The following is a 23,024-nucleotide window of genomic DNA, read 5'->3' on the forward strand; positions in this document are numbered from 1 at the left end:
TCAAACAAACTACCCCGTTGAGGGCACATTTATTTTCCACATGAAACAAACAAACATGCAACAAAATCATCCCAATCCAATAGAGACTGGTTCAGATTCAGAGCCCTTTAATCAATGTCTCTAATCTTGCCTTTATTTTTTGTCATTCATTTAATTTTACACTTCAAATCTCCATTTCTCTTTGTGTTTAATTGAATGTTTTATATGTAATATGTTGCTTCTGATGAGAAATTAAATGTGAATGTTAAACCATAACCACATTGTTCTCTGACATTTTATCTGTAAAAAAATAGGCATTGAAAATGCAGATGATGACCTGGTGACCTTTTATGTGAAACAGAGAGAGAGGAGTAGCAAAGTGCTATTTCATGCTCTCTCCATCATCAAACCCTCTTCAGAGATCAAAACACACAGATAAACAGTGGAGTATGGAGCAATCCACCATGCCAGTCCACACAGGACACAGCTCGATGACATCTCTAATGACTTCATAACATTTTTCACCGAGAACATTTTTGCCTTGTCAGCAGACTTGTTGACGTCTTGAGTAACATGCACTTCTATGACATGTTTTTTTTTATTTCAGCCCCCAAATGTCTACTGTTTGAATATTTTAGAAGCTTAAACCAAGCATTTTCACACACCACACACACACACACACACACACACACACACACACACACACACACACACACAAACACACACCAATTTGTTGCAGGCATATCTGTGTACACAGATAAGTGCAATATGATGTTGGATGTTTTCAATATGATTGTGACACCTCATGAGAAAGGATCCCACACCTAATCAATATATGCTATGGAGAATGGAATGGAATGTTTCTTTAATTACTGTAATATAACAATGTTGCACACTATGAATGCTCAATTTAAACCAATCAATCTTTTAAAAAATACATCAAAAATATATGTGTTCTCCGATATGGAGCATTTGAGCTATACCTTTGGATCACTGTCTCCTTTGGTCACAAATGGACACGCCTTACAGAATGTTGAACATCCATTCTTCTGTCCCCAACACCTCCTGATCCCTCCTGCTACACATAAGGTACAAATTGGTCGCATATATAATTGCATAAACTCTATTCCTCTGTCCAAAACTAGACCATTAAATGTCTGCTCACAATAAAGCTCCCCATGTACAGACCACTGAAAGTATACGGACTGTATGTGCACACCTGAAAAGCTGAGGAGGCCTAGACAATGAAATATTTGATTAATATTACAGGTACATATGTAAGCATTTGGAGACTGGAAATCTGAGCATGATCTGGTCTTGAAATATTAACTGAAAACATTTTCCCTGTACAACTCAATGAGTCTCACTTAAAATGGAAAATTCCCTGATAAGACTGAAATCATTTCTTTCATGTTTTTCCCTATTACGAGGGTGACAAAAACCTTAACATGTGTCAACTTGCAAAAGGATAAAGAAGAAATGAAAAGACCAAATGGCTCTTGTTTTTCATTCTCACCCGTTTGAGGTACTGACAGTATCCTCCTAGTGGTTCTCTTAGGTTATACAAGGTAAATAACAGAATTAGAATTAGAATTCTATGGTCAATGACCCATCTGGGGTATAGGGTCGACGTCATGCTGCTAAACTCCCCCCAGCCAATAATAAAGAGGAACTGCTGTACTTACTGAATCCCTCAGGGGCTCCACTTCACAGAATCTACATTAACAACAGCAGCAAACGCTAAGACTACTGCTAATACAGTATAAGACGCTCATAACCTAGCATACACATTTCAACAGTCCCTGACCTACTGGCAAATCACATATGCCAGATGTGATCTACTCATTTGACATGTTTCTGTGTGTATATAGATGTGTGGGCGGGTAGATGTGAATGTTTATTTTCTTGTAAGAGTATAAAAATAAATTAAACTTATTCCATATGACTCAAATTGAGCATACATGTACATTTAAAAGGTAGATCACATTTGCAAATGTATAGATATATACTGTATATATATTTGAAGCAATACAAGACACGTTTATAAACATGAAAATAAAAAACAGCAGCTATAGTAGCCAATACATTTAAAGACATCTTCCAAAAACGAAAGGATTAATTAAAGAAAACTGCTGCCTCAAAGTGCTACGGAAGACTATGATTCGTCCAAGATATTCAAAAGCATTTTAAAGGATCAAACCCTGTGAAATGGGTGGCGCACCATAAAAACCTCAACAAGAATCTCTTCTGGATTATACCAACATCTCCACTCATTAATATGGATCAGTTAATATCAACAAGGAGCATACCATTTTAACAAACATCTACCTGGTCGGTTAGATGCTTATGTATGAACCTATATCAGGTTTCACTTCCAAAGGCATCCTCTCTGGTTGGCACACCATTAGAATAGACATTTACTGTGAGACGGCTGGGTCCTCAGATCCTCTGACTGGCTCTCTGTCAGGTGGTGCATTTGAACAATCAATAGACTCATTGGCCAATGGCGCAAAGCCCTGTGAAACAGCCCTGTGTAGCCAATCAGACATGTCCTCTCTCCCTTTCTGAGAATCACATAGCCATGACCGTCCACTCAGATCTACAGACAGCTTTGGTGTGGAAAACCACCAAGCTAAAACTAGCAATAGGCCTCACTTTTAAAAGACTCTCACTAGCAACCACATCTGCATGTCATAAGTTCAACTGTGTAGATTTGGTGTGAATTAGACTAATGCAATTCTGATCTGGAATTGCAACCATGCTTTTCAAATTATATAAGTAAATTCTGCATATTAAAATTCTCCTGAAGATTTCCACACAAACACCAACTACAACTTGATAAATCACTTCCCTATTCTTTCAAAAATGCACATCTGAAAAAAGTTGAATAAATGTGGCCAGACATGTAGAGCCTTTGGAGCCCTAGCCAACTGTTTAGCAAAAGTTGCAGTTATGCGGTCAACATTCAATGCAAACTCTGGGCCATATGTTTCGGTGGTGAACATTAACAGACATCTCCTCCAATGCCATGATGTTAGTAAGGAAGAGGAGGTTCAATATCCTGTCTCAGAGGAATCAATGACTGTTGATGTGCATCAATGTCTAAACCCCACAATAGCCAGTACACAATGAGATCAGTTTTAAATCCTGTCTTTACATTCCTTTAACCTATCAGGTTGAAATTTTGGCAAAAACACACCTGCTCAAGGCATGGACAAAGAGACATCAGTCGGAAAAGTTTTACACTTATGTTTAGGTAAATGCAAATAACAGTATAACACAATCATAATGTTATCGTGTCATTATTATGTCATTTGCTATATATTAGTTTGCCCACATACAGAACATGAGGGTCTGTAGGTCTGTTCTGGGTGTGGGGAGCAAAAGACTGCTATCTGGTCTGCATGTTGCCTCCTCATTCAGAGGCCCTGTCAGATATGGATATGGGAGGTGGTCCTCTGGGGCCTCTCTGTCCCCCCCTCTCAGTCCTTCAGGTTGTCCTGTCCCACCCCTTGGGCTGACAGCTCTGTCAGAACGTTGTCCAGGTAGTTGGGGTCTGGGTAGCCGTGCCCCGTCAGGTTGGAGCCAAACTCTGTCTTGTGGTGGATCTCATTCCACACCACTGTGTCTGACTCTCCCGTGGTGCTGGACATGCCGATGGTGAAGATGAGGCGGCGGTCCCACGCCATGATCAGGAGCTTCAGGACCTGGGGACAGACAGATGAGAGCCCAGGTAGATGACATACAGCAGCTCAGAGTGCACTGTAATCACCATCTCTCTTTCTAGTTCATTCAAGGGGGGTATGGAAGGGAATTGGGATACAGTATCTAGTCAGTTCCACAACTAAATGCATTCATCCGAAATGTGTCTTCCGCATTTAACCCAATCCCTCTGAATCAGAGAGGTGCCGGGGGCTGCATTAATGGACGTCCACATCATCGGCGGTCGGGGAGTAGTTGTTGTTGCCTCATTCAACAACGCAGATTTTTACACCTTGTCGGCTCTGGGATTCAAACCAGCGACCTTTCGGTTACTGGCCCAATGCTCTTAACCGCTAGGCTACCTGCCTACTACATCATGTATTTTGAAGAACTGTTCTTCCCATATACAGATAGATAATACTGTAAGTCTTACCCTCCTGCCTTTGTTATTGTCTGGGAGGTAGCAGTGCCGGGGGAACCCCCTAGCGCTGAACTTCTTCCCTGGGTTGGGATGCTCTGTGGTCTGGTGAAAAGGACAGAAACAGTCACAACCCCTCTCTTTCTCTTTTAATTAACATTCAGTCCAGAGGGAAATGTCAAATGTGCCCCCGGGACGAGCTTGTATATTCGTAGTCTGACTACTCTGGTGGCTTTATTTGCACTCTTTTAAAGCATTCATTTTGGGGGAAATGGCTGCCCCTCCCAAATGAACCCTTTCCCCCTTTCATCAAGAAACATGTTCTTTATAAAAGCTGTAAAACAACCAATTAACTGTCATGCTGTGTGATGCAGGTCTTATGTGTTGACATGCCACACCATACTCATTGTACTCCACTCTACTTCAGAATGTACTGTATCATTACTATATCATGACTTTCTTAGACAGAATACAGCTGTCAGTGTAGATGTGTTAAAAGGGGGGAGTGAGGAGTGTGAGTGGTGTGCAGGGGCACTGTGAGTGGGCCGTGGCATGTTGTTCTGATGCAGTGTGGATGACAGGGGACAGACAGCCCCAGCCTCTCTCTCCCCTGCACAGGGATGCTCAGCCTGCTCTTCTGGTAGAAAGGTCACTTTATTGACTCTATTAAAGCTCAGCTCTGCAGAAAGGATGAAATATGCAGCCCTCTCCTCTCCCTGCAAAGAGAGGAGGTGAATCGTTCTCTCTTTCTCTTCATGAGGATGCAGTCACACGGCTTAGGGACACTTCAACCCCCTGAGCAACACGAAACACGTTATCAAACACCCTCTGAAGCCTCCTCATGTCAGCCACAGCAGTGTTATAGCACCGTAGATGGAAGAGAATAGACTTAAGAAGGAAAGCCAGTGGATGAGTGGACTGTGTGAGTGTGGAGGATATGAGGGCGGTGACCTGTAGGCCAGCAGGAATGTCATAGACGATGCGGATGGTCTTGGCCTCTGGGTAGCCGGGCAGGCAGTGGGGGATGACATGGTACTCCATCTTCCCAGGGGGCTGTGTGCCTGTCTTCTCCCCATAGATAGCCTTACAAGTGGGGCACTGCAGACTGCCATCCTGGATAGGGACAGATTCAATGTTCAATATTCATAACTAATCTAATCAAACAAATGTAATCTAATCTAGAGTTGGTTTCATGACAGCGATCCTTCTTCTGTCCTTAATTGACTTTTAAAATGACCATGCACTGTGTTTAGCAGAGTAAGACCTGCTTCCGATTAGTTTGATATCAATCTAATCTAATTGTTATCATAGCATACCCCATCACATCAAATGGGGGGTGTAATTTCACCCACTACTTTACAATTTCACCCACTACTATACAATATAATATTATGATACCATAACAAGCGCTGGCACGTATGCGCCTTCTCACCTTGTTGCCATTGTTGTACATGGCAACCAGGCACAGCAGATGGTACATGTGCCCACATTTGCCAAGTTTGCCCACCACCTCTGGCTTTATGCCCTTGACACCCTCGTAGCCTGATGACATCACCAGCCTCTCTCTGCAGATGGTGCAGTCCTGGGAAGGGAAGGTGAGTGGGCACCAGTTAGATCATAAGAGCTACTGCATGTTACTGTAGGGTTGGGATGCATAGCAATAATACACTGTATAATGATTACAAACTGTATTAAAACTGTGTAAGTGTGTGTCATCCAGGACTCTCCTTACCTCATCAGGGGCTACTTTCACTTTCTCTGTGTATCGCCGCACCACATCCTCTGGGTTTTTCCCTTGCAATCAAACACAACATTGAAGGCATGTGGTTGAAAGGAACAAAAAACACTTACTCACACACAATCATTACTCGCAGACAGATGTCCTTTGTCCTTTGAAGACCCAAAGATGACTAGATGGATCTGCATAAGGAGACCTCTATTTGACCAATAGGTAAACCCAGTGACTGGTCTGGGTCTAAAGTACCATAGCCCTGCTTGATTGTGATGAGACCAGTCCAAGAAGAGAGTGTGGGTGAATAAATACAGTGTGTGATGTTGAAGAGGAGGTCACCTTCAAAGTGACACAGAACAATGAGCCATCACCCACACACTAGGCTAATCTCAGAGTGAAACCAAGCTAGCATAGCTGACAGGAAGAGAGAGAAAGAGACAGAAAAACGAGAGCGACAATGTGAGAAATCGATGGAGAGGGTGAGAGAGAGAGAGAGAGAGAGAGAGAGATTGGAGAAGGTTTGAGTTAGGGGAGAGTGGGGTAAGTTGAGACATCTTTTACATTCAGTATCACTACGTCAAGGAAAATATAGTATTCTTTCAGGATGTTGTGTATCTCTGGAAGTAATCACAATTCATGTAAACAACAGTTTTGCAAACATAGCTTGGCACAATTTACCCTAAGTATGGAGTAAGTTGAGCATAGGTTGGGTAAGTGGGTGATGATGTCCTGTTACAGTGGGTGATGGTGCTGGTAGGTCAAAGTTGAATTCATGGAATGGGGGTGTGGTATATTGTATATCTTAAATGTATACCCACATTATTTTCAGATATAGATCAATCTGTTCAATATCACTTCCCCTTCCATTTCTTGACCAGTTGTTGTTTCAATGTGACCATCCGTAGGCAAGTTCTCTGCATTTGAGGCTACTATAAGCCTATGAAACGGTCTGTGAAATGATTGATATGTTTAGCATCTCAGACTCAATGTGATCAGATGAGACCTTGTGTTCCTCTGCTACTCTATCATAGCCTCACTTTCACACAGGTACATTCTCATTTTCTTTTTTTCCTTCAGTGTCATTCAGTCTATTTTATCATCCCTTGCTGCAGCTCGAATTGGACTTCTTCCCTTCTCTCACTTCCTTGGCTGCTCTCTCAAGAACCTCAAGGGGGGCCATACTCCTGCTTTATGTTTGTATACACGGGGAATGATGATGTCAGCTTTGTAACAATAATAATGCACTATCTTGAGTTCATATGCATGACACATATCAAAAATACTATGCATATTATGCATAGAATTGACTAAATGTGATCATTATTTGTATGGGGTATCATAGCCATTGGCTCAACTTACCCCAAGGCAGTGGTGGAAAAAGTACCCAATAGTCATACTTGACTAAAAGTAAAAGATACCTTAATATAAAATGACTCAAGTAAAGGTGAAATCACCCAGTAAAATCCTATTTGAGTAAAAGTCTAAAAGTATATCGTTTTAAATATACTTAAGTATCAAAAGTAAATGTAATTGCTAAAATATATAAAATATAAAATATATATAAAATTCCTTATATTAAGCAAACCAGATGGCACAATTTTCTTATTTAAAAAAAAAAAGTTACAGGTAGGCAGGGGCATGCTCCAACACCGCGACATAATTTACAAAGGAAGCATGTGTTTAGTGAGTCCACCAGATCAGAGGCAGTAGGGATGGCCAGGAATGTTCTCTTGATAAGTGTGTGAATTAGACCATTTTCCTGTCCTGCTGAGCATTCAAAATGTAACGAGTACTTTTGGGTGTCAGGGTAAAAGTATGGAGTAGAAAGTACATAATTTTCGACTCTGTCAATCACCGTATTCTTATTGGCAGACTCAATAGCCTTGGTTTTTCTAATGACTGCCTCGCCTGGTTCACCAACTACTTTGCAGACAGAGTTCAGTGTGTCAAATCGGAGGGCATGTTGTCTGGACCTTTGGCAGTCTCTATGGGGGTACCACAGGGTTCAATTCTTGGGCCGACTCTTTTCTCTGTATATATCAATGATGTCGCTCTTGCTGCGGGCGATTCCCTGATCCACCTCTACGCAGACGACATCATTCTGTATACTTCTGGCCCTTCCTTGGACACTGTGCTATCTAACCTCCAAACGAGCTTCAATGCCATACAACACTCCTTCCGTGGCCTCCAACTGCTCTTAAACGCTACTAAAACCAAATGCATGCTTTTCAACTGTTCGCTGCCTGCACCCGCACGCACGACTAGCATCACCAACCTGGATGGTTCCGACCTAGAATATGTGGACATCTAAAAGTACCCAGGTGTCTGGCTAGACTGTAAACTCTCCTTCCAGACTCATATCAAACATCTCCAATCTAAAATCAAATCTAGTCGGCTTTCTATTCCGCAACAAAGCCTCTCACGCCGCCAAACTTACCCTAGTAAAACTGACTATCCTACCGATCCTCAACTTCGGCGATGTCATCTACAAAATAGCTTCCAATACTTTACTCAGCAAACTGGATGCAGTCTATCACAGTGCCATCCGTTTTGTTACCAAATCACCTTATACCACCCACCACTGCGACCTGTATGCTCTAGTCGGCTGGCCCTCGCTACATATTCGTCGCCAGACCCACTGGCTCCAGGTCATCTATAAGTCTGTGCTAGGTAAAGCTCCACCTTATCTCAGTTCACTGGTCACTGTAACAACACCCACCTGTAGTACACATTCCAGCAGGTATATCTCACTGATCATCCCCAAAGCCAACACCTAATTTGGCCGCCTTTCCTTCCAGTTATCTGCTGCCAGTGACTGGAACGAATTGCAAAAATCACTGAAGTTGGAGACTTTGATTTCCCTCACCAACTTTAAACATCAGCTATATGAGCAGCTAACCGATCGCTGCAGCTGTACATAGTCCATCTGTAAATAGCCCACCCAATCTACCTACCTCATCCCCATACTGTTTTTATTTACTTTGCTGCTCTTTTGCACACCAGTATCTCTACTTGTACATAATCATCTGCTCATGTATCACTCCAGTGTTAATCTGCTAAATTGTAATTATTCGCTCCTATGGCCTATTTATTGCCTACCTCCTCATGCCTCTTGCACACACTGTATATAGACTTAATTTTTTCTACTGTGTCATTGACTTGTTTATTGTGTTATTGGCTTGTTTATTGTTTATTCCATGTGTAAATCTGTGTTGTTGCATGTGTCACACTGCTTGGCTTTATCTTGGCCAGGTCGCAGTTGTAAATGAGAACTTGTTCTCAACTAGCCTACCTGGTTAAATAAAGGTGAAATAAAAAATAAAGGTCACCATTATGAAAACTTAGGACAATAAAGAGGCCTTTCTACTGACTGAAAAACACCAAAAGAAAGATGCCCAGGGTCCCTGCTCATCTGCGTGAACGTGCCTTAGGCATGCTGCAAGGAGGCATGAGGACTGCAGATGTGGCCAGGGCAATATATTGCAATGTCCTTACTAAGACAATGCTACAGGGAGACAGGACGGACAGCTGATCGTCCTCGCAGTGACAGAAAATGTGTAACAACACTTGCACAGGATCGGTACGTCCAAACATCACATCTGTGGGACAGGTACAGGATGGCAAGAACAGCTGCCTGAGTTACACCAGGAACGCACAATCCCTCCATCAGTGCTCAGACTGTCCGAAATAGGCTGAGAGAGGCTGGACTGAGGGCTTGTAGGCCTGTTGTAAGGCAGGTCCTCACCAGACATCACCGGCAACAACGTCGCCTATTGGCACAAACCCACTGTAGCTGGACAAGACAGGACTGGCAAAAAGTTATCTTCACTGACGAGTCGCTGTTTTGTCTCACATGGGGTGATGGTTGGATAAGCGTTCATCGCCGAAGGAATGAGTGTTACACCGAGGCCTGTACTCTGGAGCGGGATCGATTTGGAGATGGAGGGTCCGTCATGGTCTGGGGCAGTGTGTCACTGCATCATCGGACTGAGCTTGTTGTCATTGCAGGCAATCTCAACACTGTGCGTTACAGGGAAGTCCTCCTCCTCCCTCATGTGGTACCCTTCCTGCAGGCTCATCCTGACATGACCCACCAGCATGACAATGCCACCAGACATACTGCTCGTTCTGTGTGTGATTTCCTGCAAGACAGGAATGTCAGTGTTCTGCCATGGCCAGCGAAGAGCCCGGATCTGAATCCCATTGAGCACATCTAGGACCTGTTGGATCGGAGGGTGAGGGCTAGAGCCATTCCCCCCAGAAATGTCTGGGAACTTGCAGGTGCCTTGGTGGAAGAGTGGGGTAACATCTCACAGCAAGAACTGGCAAATCTGGTGCAGTCCATGAGGAGGAGATGCACTGCAGTACTTAATGCAGCTGGTACTGACTGTTACACCAGATACTGACTGTTACTTTTGATTTTGACCCCCTTTGTTCAGGGACACATTATTCCATTTCTGTTAGTCACATGTCTGTGGAACATGTTCAGTTTATGTCTCAGTTGTTGAATCTTGTTATGTTCATACAAATGTTTACACATGTTAAGTTTGCTGAAAATAAACGCAGTTGACAGTGAGAGGAAGTTCCTCCCTGAGTTTAGTACTTTCAATTATTTTTACTTAAGTACTTTACACCACTGCCCCAAGGTAAACATTTTGACTATATTAGCCCACACAGCTACAAGGATGCCTTGCTCCATGTGGGCTATGCTGCACCAACGCAGGAACAATTGGCTGCGACCCATTAATCAATCTTTGTTGTCATCCCATCCCAATTCCACCGCCTGGGTCTAAGGCCGGGAACGGAAGGATAGAGGGAAGAGAGGAATGGAATAGAGGTGGGGTCTGGGTAAACAGAGTCATGCAGGGCTGGAAAACCCACAGCCTCACTGACCAATTAGGACAAAAACTTGCCCGGGGTCGCCTGGAATTTCCACAGCGTCAAATAGACTTTGGCCTAGCGCCAAAGCTAAAGCCACACATCTCACCACTAGATCATCATCAACCCATCTCACTACAATCGCTTCCTCCTAATTATAGTTGTGGACAAAGCTCTGTTCATTTCAATGTGGTGGGTGTGACTGTTAGCCCTCCCTTTCCCTTCTTATCCACAGAAGATATTTACTTTACATCTCAATGTCTCAATAGCATCTGTCTCACGCTCCATGACAGACCCTTCTCCCCTCCAGTGGTCCTAAGAGTCCTCCCTGTCATACATACAGACCTCTCCTGAGGTGCTTCTTCTTGGTCTTCCGGCGGATGCCGTTGACCCCAGGCACAGGCTTCATGTCACTCTTGCTTATGGGCGGCGGGTGCAGAATGGGTTTAGGGGCCCTGGTCAGACACACAGGCAGGCCAGCCGCACACATCAGGATACCGGTAATACCTGGCATAGACACACATGCATACAATAAAGAAAAGAGTCATGTTGGTTTACTATTATGAGTAAGAATGGATGCGAAAGTTAAAGCACTCAATTAAATGCAGCCTCCGGAAAAAAATAGTTATTTCTAATTGCAAAAGAGGAGAACAATTACCTGCAATTGCTGGGTGAACTGGTCCAGAGACAGTAAGGTTCTTAACAGGGAGGGGAGGGACCCTACAGAGAGAAAAACATCCAATATGAAATCAAGTTTTCAAAAGAGTAAAAATAATGACACTACAGTTAGTTCACACTTTTTAAGAACCGCACATTCTCAGTTAGAACGGCCACACTTACACAGATGTGGAATATGATGCCATTGTGTGAATAGTCCATGGTCACGTGTACTACACTAGCTATACCACAAACACAGTCGGAACAGCTTGACTTATCTACTGACTGTTGAACCAGGGCATGATTCAGAACACACACTCCACACAGAGGACGAAGACGGTTGTTTACTCTCAGAGACATCTAAAATAGAAAGCGATAGAAAGCTGTGCACAAAGCATGTGGGTCATGAGGAGCCTGTGTGAGTGTGTGTTGGTAAGTCCCTTTTGAGAAAACATGACCTCAGCTCCAGTCTGGTAATAGAGGGCACTCCCACACAGGGCAGACCAGGCTGCAGAGAAAGGTCACCTGTCAGAGGAGATAGGGTAAGAGACCGCAGACTGAGCTTCTGTTGCTGTTGCTGCTGCTGCTTCTGCTACTCTATGTGAAGAAAAAGAACAACTGATCTGCAGTGATGGAGAGGACCACATAGAAGAAAAGGCAGCCATTTTGATGTCAACACAGCCAAAACAGTTGAGTGCTTAGACAACGGTAGCAAAGAAAAGACAGCAACTTTGTATGACTGAATTATTACACTGTATTCATTTACATAGTATTTCAATACATGCAAGAAGCATGTCACTTAATTACAGTAGAAAGATTTCCCAAAGGTGTTACATTATACATGTAACATTAATACCATTGATCTAGGAGATCCCTTCCCCCATCTCTCTCTCTGTCTCTTTCTCCTCTCTCTCTCTCCAGCACCTCCCTTATAAAATCCCTAACGAGATGCTGCTTTGATATGAGTAGAGTCCTGTGATCCTTTGCAAGGGGATCCTTTCAATGAACTCTGGAGAAATAAAAGGCCCACGTGACCTGGACACTCTGGGTCTGACCTGCCTTATCTCCACTCACTCTCAGGGGAACTATTGTAGTGCTACGCAGGGCCAAGCCACAGAGTAGTAGAGTAGAGATTTGAAGCGTGAAGGCCAGGGTAATGACCTAAACTAAAGCATTGATGTATACTACCATTCAAAAGTTTGGGGTCACGTAGAAATGTCCTTGTTTTTGAAAGAAAAGCAATTTTTTTGTCAAATGTGATCAGAAATACAGTGTAGCCATTGTTAATGTTGTAAATGACAATTGTAGCTAGAAAATGACCCATTATCAGCAACCATCACTCATGTGTTCCAATGGCACGTTGTGTTAGATAATCCAAGTTTATCATTTTAAAGGCTAATTGATCATTAGAAAACCCTTTTGCAATTATGTTAGCACAGCTGAAAACTGTTGTTCTGATTAAAGAAGCAATGCAGCTGGCCTTCTTTAGACTAGTTGAGTATCAGGAGCATGAGCATTTGTGGGTTCGATTACAGGCTCAAAATGGCCAGAAACAAAGCACTTTCTTCTGAAACCTGTCAGTCTATTCTTGTTCAGAGAAATTAAGGCTTTTCCACGCGAGAAATTGCCAAGAAACTGAAGATCTTGTACAATGCTGTGTACTACTCCCTTCACAGAACAGCGCAAACTGACTCTAACCAGAATAGGAAAAGGAGTGGGAGGCCCCGGTGCACAACTGACCAAGAGGAAAAGTATGTTAGAGTGTCTAGTTTGAGAAACAGACGCCTCACAAGTCTTCAACTGGCAGCTTCATTAAATAGTACACGCAAAACACCAGTCTCAACGTCAACAGTGAAGAGGCGACTCCGGGATGCTGGCCTTCTAGGCAGAGTTCCTCTGTTCAGTGTCTGTGTTCTTTTGCCTATCTTAATCTTTTATTTTTATTGGCCAGGCTGAGATATGGCTTTTTCTTTGCAACTCTGCCTAGAAGACCAGCATCCCGGAGTCACCTCTTCATTGGTGACATTGAGACTGGTGTTTTGCGGGTGCTATTTAAGGAAGCTGCCAGTTGAGGACTTTTGAGGCGTCTGTTTCTCAAAGTAGACACTCTAATGTACTTGTCCTCTTGCTCAGTTGCGCACCGGGGCCTCCCACTCCACTTTCTATTCTGATTAGAGCCTGTTTGCACTGTTCTGTGAAGGGAGTAGTACACAGCATTGTACAATATCTTCAGTTTCTTGGCAATTTCTCTCATGGAATAGCCTTCATTTCTCTGAACAAGAATAGACAGACAAGTTTCAGAAGAAAGTGCTTTGTTTCTGGCCATTTTGAGCCTGTAGTCGAACCCACAAATGCTGATGCTCCAGATACTCAACTAGTCTAAAGAATGCCAGTTGCATTGCTTCTTTAATCAAACAACAGTTTTCAGCTGTGCTAACATAATTGCAAAAGGGTTTTCTGATGAAAAATTAGCCTTTAAAATGATACACTTGGATTAGCTAACACAACGTGCCATTGGAACACAGGAGTGATGGTTGCTGATAATGGGTCTCTGTACGCCTATGTAGATATTCCATTAAAAATCTGCTGTTTCCAGCTACAATAGTCATTTAAAACATTAACAATGGCTACACTGTATTTCTGATCAATTTGATGTTATTTTAACGGACAATAAATGAGCTTTTCTTTCAAAAACAAGGATATTTCTAAATAACCCCAAACTTTTGAACAGTAGTGTATGTCAGACAGCTGTGTGCATGTGTGTTCCATGTATGCTTGAAAGACATATATAATTCAGGCGTTTCATGGAGGGTGTTGTTTGTGATTAAACAACTCATTCCCACCAGAAGAGAGCAACATCCAACAAGAGCCCTTAGCGCTCTCACACGCACGTGGAAGTGCTACAGCATTTGTAAACATTACATGTTAACACCATGAGATCATTCAACCATATAACCTCTTGCTGAGCAAAAACACCCAACAGCATTCCTTTCTACATTTTATTTCAAAATATGGGAAGCTAGTAACTCCAACTTTAATCTTTTAACAAGACCCTTGAGTTCTTCTGGGGCCAGTGACCTGGTCCTTCCTGCAGCTGCAGCTGGGGCTCATGCGTTTGGGCCACTGCTGACCTACATCCTCCCTCCACCCCTTCACCAGGGCCATGGTCACGAGTCTACAGCTGCTAACCTAAAGGCCTCACACCTGCTCCTAAGATCTACTGAACATTTAGTTGTATTTACATCTATTACTAAGGCTGCTGGTCAGATTTCACCAGGAGGAAGTACCTTACAAATGTACAGTAAAGGTACACATGTTCACTGAACACGTATGCGTGTAGGCTACAGTATTGTAGGAGTGTTGTCGTATTCCATGAGTTAGTAAGGACCCATTAACCTTTTTATCGCCTTGGTTCCATCAACCCTTGGCACTCTCTTCATTCTCTGCTCTCTCTTGTCCTCACCTCTCTCCCAGACTGACTTTCCAGCCTGACTTGAGCAGGACTTAATTAAACTGAGAGCAATGTGATTTCCTCCCGATAGAGAACAAATTAGGCCCCATTAGAAAAATGCTGACGGAGCCCTTATATCTCCTCATCTGTTTATCATGCACCAGGAAGACGGGGAGAAGAGGAGAAAACTACAAAAATGCTTCATTTTATATTGATGTGATGGAGGACTGGGAGAGGCAGGCAGGCCCTGCCCAGGGAAAGAGAACAGCAGGAGTAATGCACCTCACAAAGCACCCAAAACAGACAAATAAGCAATAATGACACAGAGCATCTATACAATATCATCGGTTTGGTCTGGATGGGCCTTCATTTATTCCGTTATTTATCCTTTAATTCTATCTAATGGAGACAGGGCTGAGGGCTCCAGTGGAGAGCAAAGCAGTGCAGTGGTAGGGCTGTGTAATCCCTGCTGCTTCCCCTGCCCTGTTCTCACCAGATAGCTAGCTCTCCAGTCTGAACAGTCCAACACCGTTAATCAATTAACAGAAGGAGACATGAGCACCAAAACAAATCCTACTCACGCAAACTCTTCAAGTGTCTCTGCAACTCTGTGCTCTGTACACTGCAGATAGACAGAGAACCAGAGGCCTTGTTCATTAGGAACTATCCCTCAAACACTTAATAAGGTGATATGCTCCTTATTATACTAACCACTAGGCTACCAGGGGTGGCAGATAGCCTAGCGGTTAGAGCGCCTACATAGGCGTAGAGGCCCAGATCAAATCCCGGAGCCGACAAGGTAAAAATCTGTTGATCTGCCTCTAAACAAGGCAGTTAACCCACTGTTCCTAGGCTGTCATTGAAAATAATAATTTGTTCTTAACTGACTTGCCTAGTTAAATAAAGGTAAAATTGTAAAAATTCCACTCTAGTTTCTTCCTATTTGGAAGAATAAGTTACTAGTTGTAGGGTTGTTTTTATACGTTGCTTTTATACATGTTATGACATTTCTTATTTAGGTGCAGAAGATCAAGCGTAAAGGCCAATTGGAAAGCGAATTGCAGGTGGCAACCACTGGAAACTCAATATGAAAAGCAAATGTCAGATGTCAAGACAGACCAGTAGGGGGTGCTCTTTACTCCCCCTCTGATATTCACGATGAAGTCACAACAACCACAATGTTCGAGGAGAGTGAAACTAAGCCTGAAATTATCTGGTAGTAAACGAGTTAATTAGACTACCTTATGATCATTTACATGTTATCACAATGTTACTATTTCAACTGCATTCTTTGTCATTGGTGACAGAGGTATTGTGTCCAATATGCGTGGGTTTTACTGTTATCTGTCCATAAATGCACTAGCTGAAATGTGTGAGGGTATTCACGAGTCTGTCTGTGACGGTATTCACGTGTCTGTGTGTGAGGGCATTCAAGTGTCTGTGTGTGAGGGTATTCACGTGTCTGTGTGTGACAGTATTCACATGTCTGTGTGTGAGGGTATTCACGTGTCTGTGTGTGAGGGTCTTCAAGTGTCTGTGTGTGAGGTTATTCATGTGTCTGTGTGTGAGGGTCTTCAAGTGTCTGTGTGTGAGGTTATTCATGTGTCTGTGTGTGAGGGTATTCACGTGTCTGTGTGTGAGGGTATTCACGTGTCTGTGTGTGAGGGTCTTCAAGTGTCTGTGTGTGAGGTTATTCATGTGTCTGTGTGTGAGGGTATTCACGTGTCTGTGTGTGAGGGTATTCACGTGTCTGTGTGTGAGGGTCTTCACGTGTCTGTGTGTGTTGTTGTTAACCACACTCTTCCTTTGTGTGTAGAGCTACTTGCCTGGGAAACGTTGTTCTCCACCTCACCCCTTTCTCTCTATCTGTCTTTCTCACAGTCTTCCACCACAGCCTCTCACAGTTCCCTCCTGCCCACTGCACAGAGAGGTGAGAAACAAGCACTCCATCCACTCCAGGCCTCTGATTTGATAGGGCCCTTATAAATCACCACAGGACTTCTCAGCTGTTACACACACACACACACACACACACACACACACACACACACACACACACATACACACACACACACACACACTCCAGCCTGTTTCACACACTCAGGTGAGCTAAGGGAAATATCAATCTGCCACCTGTCCCCTCAGTGATGTGCTTCCATGAGCTGCTAACACCACACATTCCCTTACACAGAACTAGGCCTTGTGAAGTCAGTGTGTCTGCCCGAAAGACAGTATAATTTCAACGTATACTGTCTAACTTTTTCTCTCCCCATCAGCCGTGAGAGGGAAATGGAATGAAATGAGTTAACCAGCGGGTATATTTTAGTAAAGAAAACAGGATAGGGACTGAGGTATCGGTTACAGCTCTAGATACTACTTTCCTTCAGTACTCTTCACTGAATCGCTCTCGGGTCAGACCGCTCTGCTCAAGCTCCCATTTTTCCCTGATCTATTATTCATCTCTCCCCAGTGTATCTCTGCCTCCATGGCAAATGGGTTTCCACAGCTACACGGGAGAACAGCTTTACACATGGACACACACAGGCGTACACTTCCACAAGAACACACACACACACACACACACACACACACACACACACACACACACACACACACACACACACACACACACACACACACACACACACACACACACACACACACACACACACACACACACACACACACACACACACACACACACACACACACAGAACAGAACAACCACCCAGTGCTTATCATTGAATAACACCACTGTGTGGTAGAAATGAACTGGGTAAATTAGAGGCACAGAGCAGATAAAAGCTATTCCGAGTCTATTGAGGCAAGCGTAAGCTTATTATTCAGGACAACCATGCTAAGATTCAAATGTGGAGCAGAAGGAAACAGTTCCCCACACTCCCCAGTGCAGGAAGAGATGAGAGACGAGGAAGTACAGAGAGGAGAGGACAGAGAAGATATGGGATAAAGAGGAGAGATGAGAGAGAGGCAGCTGAGGCAGTATAGCTGTCAATGACCTGGAGCTCCCTCTGCAGAGCCATTGATCCCCCAGTTAACAAGAGGTGCAGTAAATCAGTAGACACACAACAGAGAGATGGGGGGGAGAGAGAGAAAGAGTGACACAACACAATGCACCAGACACATACACTATATGCCAGCAGAGTTATTGTAAAGCTGTACAGCAGACAGGTAGACAGACAGAGCAAGATGGTGTTATTTTTCCTTTTATACCTTTAATTGCTTTCATCTATTGTCATCGAATTTAAAATGCATTCCTAGCGGATTTGTGTTTTGTTTTGCAAATCTGTAGTGGAATATAATCCAAATTAATGTCATGGTTACCCTGGTGGGATGGCTCCTCTGGCAGTGCCCATGGAAATGCGCTGGGTGCCCGGCCGGTTCAAGTTGTTCTGCCCATTGATGATGGCATGGTGACCGTGGGAGTGTGTGTGGGCGTGGGAGTGGCCATGTGCAGGCGGAAGGGACGGCAGCGCCGGAGAACATGGAAAGTTGGCACTAGACAGGAGAGACTGCACCTGTTCAGCTTTGGCTTGGCCTCCTCCTGCGCTTATGTTGTTATGTTGTATATTATTGGTCCCAGCACTAGAGGTGGGGGACCAGAGGGTGGTTCCAGCGAAGGTGTTACTCTGCCGTACAACGGTGAGCGTGCCTGTAGCCCCCGAAGGCCCGGTAGCCCCCCCATACAGCTTACGGTGCTGAGAGGCCAGGATGGCGTTTGAGGCAGCCCGCGTGCTGTTGACCAGGATGCACTGCTGACAGGAGCAGGGCTGGCCGGAGCTGGCTCCCACGGGCCAAGACTGGGACTTGGGGATGGAGCCCATGATGAGAGGGTAGGCTAGGTCCATGCGTCGGCGCAGGCGGCGTTTCCTCTGGCTCTGCCGGTTGGTCTGGACCATGCTGTTGAAGTCAATGAGGTAGCAGAAGCCCAGAGAGGTCAGGTCCAGCCAGGGGTGCTGCTTCTCATAGGCGTTCTGGATGGTCACACAGATCTCCATGTCGTAGGGCGTCCAGGAGCCGCTGTCGTTCTCCCACTCCCACACCACACCCTTCCCCGGGGCCGACGACGGCTCATAGAAGTTCCTGTGGACCGGCCTCATGGTGCCTGGAGGAAGAGAGGGAGGATAGGAGGTCAGAGGAAAGGGAATAACTATACGCATCCATCATAGATTATTCACATACCAAGATATCAAACCACTTTTCGTTTAAATCATCATGCATTTAAATGTATAATTCATTGAATAAATTGGCCACGGAAGCTTCAAAATGAAAAAGCAACCCAGATACTAATATGTGAAAATGACAGACTGTCATGATTTTCTACAGGTCTCTTTGTTGAGGAAGGGGAAGGGGAGGGAGAGACGGAGGTGTACCTCTGCCCCTCTGCTGATGGGCCCTCAGCCCCCACCTCCATTATAACACAATTATTGTGGTCACATGGGAAATCAGGACACCTCTCCCCATCCATCTCCTGGCTCTCCGGCGAGGAACAACAGAACCCTTCCCCCATTTCATTTAACGGCTAAATGCACACTCCCCTGCAGGGTAGCACCGGGGTGATAATGGAAGGATGAAGGTGTGTGTAGTGGGGCTGGTGGGGATGGGTGGGGGTCAGTGTTGGTAACCCCCCAGTCATACAGTCCAGCACCACTGGCTCCAGAGAATAAAACGCATCAGCAGAATCAGCAGCGCTGACCTTGAATTCCTGCCGCAAACTGTGGTAAAGGACTTGGCTTGGTGGCTGATTTCATTTGGAAGGCTGCTGAAAACCTCTGCACACAGACATCAACACACACACACACACAAAAACACACGAGAAATAAAAATATGAAAAGCACGAACATGAGCCTAAGAGGGATACATTAACATGCAGATTTATATTCTCTAAAAAGAGTGTGTTCTCAGGTCTCTGACCCAATAACTGGACGTGCAGCAGCTTCACACTCTCTTGTTAAATGGTAAGTTAACACTAGCCTTAGAAATATTGGATTATGTGAAGACTTTATTAGCTGGGCATCACTTTAGCTTCACCAACTAATGGTGAGTAAAAACAAACAGTCCCTCCCTTTAAGAGACATGTCACGCCCTGACCATAGAGAGCCCTTTGTTCTCTAATTGGGGATCATACTTAAGAGTTCCCTGGTCCCACCTGCTTTGTGGGATATTGTTTTGTGCACCATGTAGTCACGGTTCGGTTATTTATTTATTGTGTTTTGCTTAAAGTTTCACTTTGAAATAAGTATGTGGAACTCAACATCCGCTGCGCCTTGGTCGCGTTCTTACGACAACCGTGACAAGATCATTAGCTATCCATAGGCTGTAACAGAAGCTAATGTAAAGACAAAGCTGCAAAGAAATATACTTAACAAAAATATAAATTCAACATGCAACAACTTCAAGTTGAAGCTACAGTTCATATAAGGAAATCAGTCAATTGAAAAAATAATAATTAGGCCTTAAGCCCTAATCTATGAATTTCACATGACCAGGAAGATATGCATTTGTTGGTCACAGATACCTTAAAAAAAGGTAGGGGCGTGGATCAGAAAACTAGTCAGTATCTGGTGTGGCCATCATTTGCCTCGTGCAGTGCAACATATCTCTTTCGCATAGAGTCGATCAGGCTGTTGATTGTGGCATGTGGAATGTTGTCCCACTCCTCTTCAATGTCTCTGAGAAATTGTTGGATATTAGCGGGAACTGGAACATGCTGTCGTACATGTCGATCCAGAGCATCCCAAACATACTCAATAGGTGACATGTCTGGTGAGTATGCAGGCCATGGAAGAACTGGGCCACTTTTATCTTCCAGGAATTGTGTACAGATCCTTTCGACATGGGGCTGTGCATTATCATGCTGAAACATGAGGAGATGGCGGCGGATGAATGGCACAACAATGGGCCTCAGGATCTCGTTACGGTATCTCTAGCCATTCAAATAAAATACAGTTGACATCAATAAAATACAACTGTATTCCTTGTCCGTAGCTTATGTCTGCCCATAGTGTAACAGTATAACTTTAGACCGTCCCCTCGCCCATACCCAGGCGCAAACCAGGGACTCTCTGCACACATCAACAACAGTCACCCACGAAGCATCGTTACCCATCGCTCCACAAAAGCCACGGCCCTTGCAGAGCAAGGGGAACTACTACTTCAAGGTCTCAGAGCAAGTGACGTCACTGATTGAAACGCTATTTAGCGCGCACCGCTAACTAAACTAGCCGTTTCACATCCGTTACAATAGCATAACCCCACCGCCACCATGGGGCACTCTGTTCACAACGTTGACATCAGCAAACCGCTTGCCCACACAACGCCATACAAGTGCTCTGCGTTTGTGAGGCCGGTTGGACGTAATGCCAAATTCTCTCTAAAACAATGTTGGAGGCGACTTATGGTAGAGAAATTAACAGTAAATTATCTGGCAACAGCTCTGGTGGACATTCCTGCAGTCAGCATGCCAATTGGGCACACCCTCAAAACTTGTGCTGGGGACAATAAAAGGCCACTCTAAAATGTGCCGTTTTGCCACAACACAATCCTACAGATGTCACAAGGTGCACCTGTGGAATGACCATGCTGTTTGATCAGCTTCTTGATACGCCACACCAGTCAGATGGATGGATTATATTGGCAAAAGAGAAATGCTCACTACCAAGGATGTGCACAAGTTTGTTCACAACATTTTTGAGAAATGTGTGTTTTTGTGCATATGGACAATTTCTGGGATCTTTTATTTCAGCTCTTGAAACATGGGACCAACATTTTACATGTTGTGTTTATATTTTTGTTCAGCGTATATAAATAGTGACATGCCCAAATGGAGGGTTGATTGTAAATCATGTTTCCTTGGTTATTAAAGCTAAATACCATCAGAATATGTTGAAGGTAGGGTCATGACACTCCCATGAGAAATAACCCCTCACTAGGGTCAACTTGTGAATACATTACCCCATCCTATTACAGACTATAAATCATTACATCACATGTAAACCCCAGGATTTAACCTGTCAAAAGAAGAAACATGGGAATGTCGAACAGCCAAGAGCCAACCCTCTAATTAAATGACTGATTCTGGTCTAGTGTTTGTTTTTCTATGCTGTGGTATTGACTGGGGTTAGCTAGGGCCTTAAGGAGAAAGTGAAGGTCACATGAAACCAAAACAGGAAGCTCCACTCACAAACAGCACCAACAACCTCCTCACAGTACCTCATATGGCTACCTGACCAATGTACTAATTTACTGTTGTATATATAATGGCTCGAGCCCAAAGCTGAGGCAGAGTTGTTGATCCTCTCCGTGCGACCCAGCCAACCCTGCATGCTCTTCCTGACAGGAAACGGAGAGAGAGTGGTCACTTCCTGTCTGACTCTATGTGCTTTTGGCAGCAGTATCTCCCTTCCTCTCCCCTGCCCTGTCTCCCCTCTCCTCCTCCCCCTCCTCGTGACATCCTCCAGCTGTCCTTGCCCAACACGACAGCGGTCCCATTGGGTGAGGAGCAGTGGCTGTGTGATGTATCACTGTGTCAAGCCTCACTGTGGGACTCTAACCCTAGCTCAAACATGGGGTGAGTTGATGGTGAACTAAACTGTTAAGACTCATTCCACAAGTTCTGGAAAACTTAGTGGCTTCCTGATGATCTGTTCCCTCCCTGACAGAGTCTATCATTCATCTCTCTGTTTAATGGGGTTGTTTTTGCCTTGAGTTGAAGACAGGTCAGTCTGATTCCCTCCCTTTGTCTTTCCTCAGGTAGGACATGTAACAAGACTGTCACTACATCCTTCATTAGATAGCCCCCCAGATAATACAACAGGCCTCCTAAAGGAAGTAAAAGCAGATGCAATGTCACTGGTTCTGATATTATGTGAGCTCGTGTCTTACCGCAGACTGGCTGTCATACGTGTTTGCTGATTCCACAAAAAAGAGGACCAGTTACATCATCTGCAGGGCAGTTAAATCATCATAAAAGCTTAACTCTTGGGATACACAGCAGCCATACTTTACAAACACTGAACAGAATCAATTGCATCAAAAAATATTTATACAGTGCTGTGAAAAATCATTTTCCCCCTTTCTGATTTTCTCTATTTTGGATACTGAACGTTATCAGATCTTCAACCAAAGCCTAATATTATATAAAGGGAACCTGAGTTTACAAATAACCCAAAAAATGTATACTTAGTTTA

The 23,024-nt window shown here is 44.1% G+C and overlaps 1 protein-coding gene across 1 annotated transcript in view; it reads right to left on the reverse strand.

Annotated features, from left to right (window-relative positions):
- The window catches only part of LOC139410849 (E3 ubiquitin-protein ligase DTX1-like), a 55,498-nt gene continuing 32,474 nt past the window's right edge, over window positions 1-23,024 (reverse strand). Inside the window, exons 3-10 of the mRNA XM_071156422.1 lie at window positions 18,160-18,940; window positions 11,368-11,429; window positions 11,055-11,216; window positions 5,832-5,893; window positions 5,532-5,681; window positions 5,051-5,212; window positions 4,115-4,204; window positions 1-3,686 (exon numbers count right to left, since the gene is read on the reverse strand). Of these exons, the coding sequence (XP_071012523.1) occupies window positions 3,462-3,686; window positions 4,115-4,204; window positions 5,051-5,212; window positions 5,532-5,681; window positions 5,832-5,893; window positions 11,055-11,216; window positions 11,368-11,429; window positions 18,160-18,940 (1,694 nt within the window). The 3' untranslated portion in view covers window positions 1-3,461. The remainder of the gene's footprint in view (window positions 3,687-4,114; window positions 4,205-5,050; window positions 5,213-5,531; window positions 5,682-5,831; window positions 5,894-11,054; window positions 11,217-11,367; window positions 11,430-18,159; window positions 18,941-23,024) is intronic.

The sequence above is a fragment of the Oncorhynchus clarkii genome, chromosome 6, assembly GCF_045791955.1.
Source record: "Oncorhynchus clarkii lewisi isolate Uvic-CL-2024 chromosome 6, UVic_Ocla_1.0, whole genome shotgun sequence".
Lineage (NCBI taxonomy): Eukaryota > Metazoa > Chordata > Actinopteri > Salmoniformes > Salmonidae > Oncorhynchus > Oncorhynchus clarkii.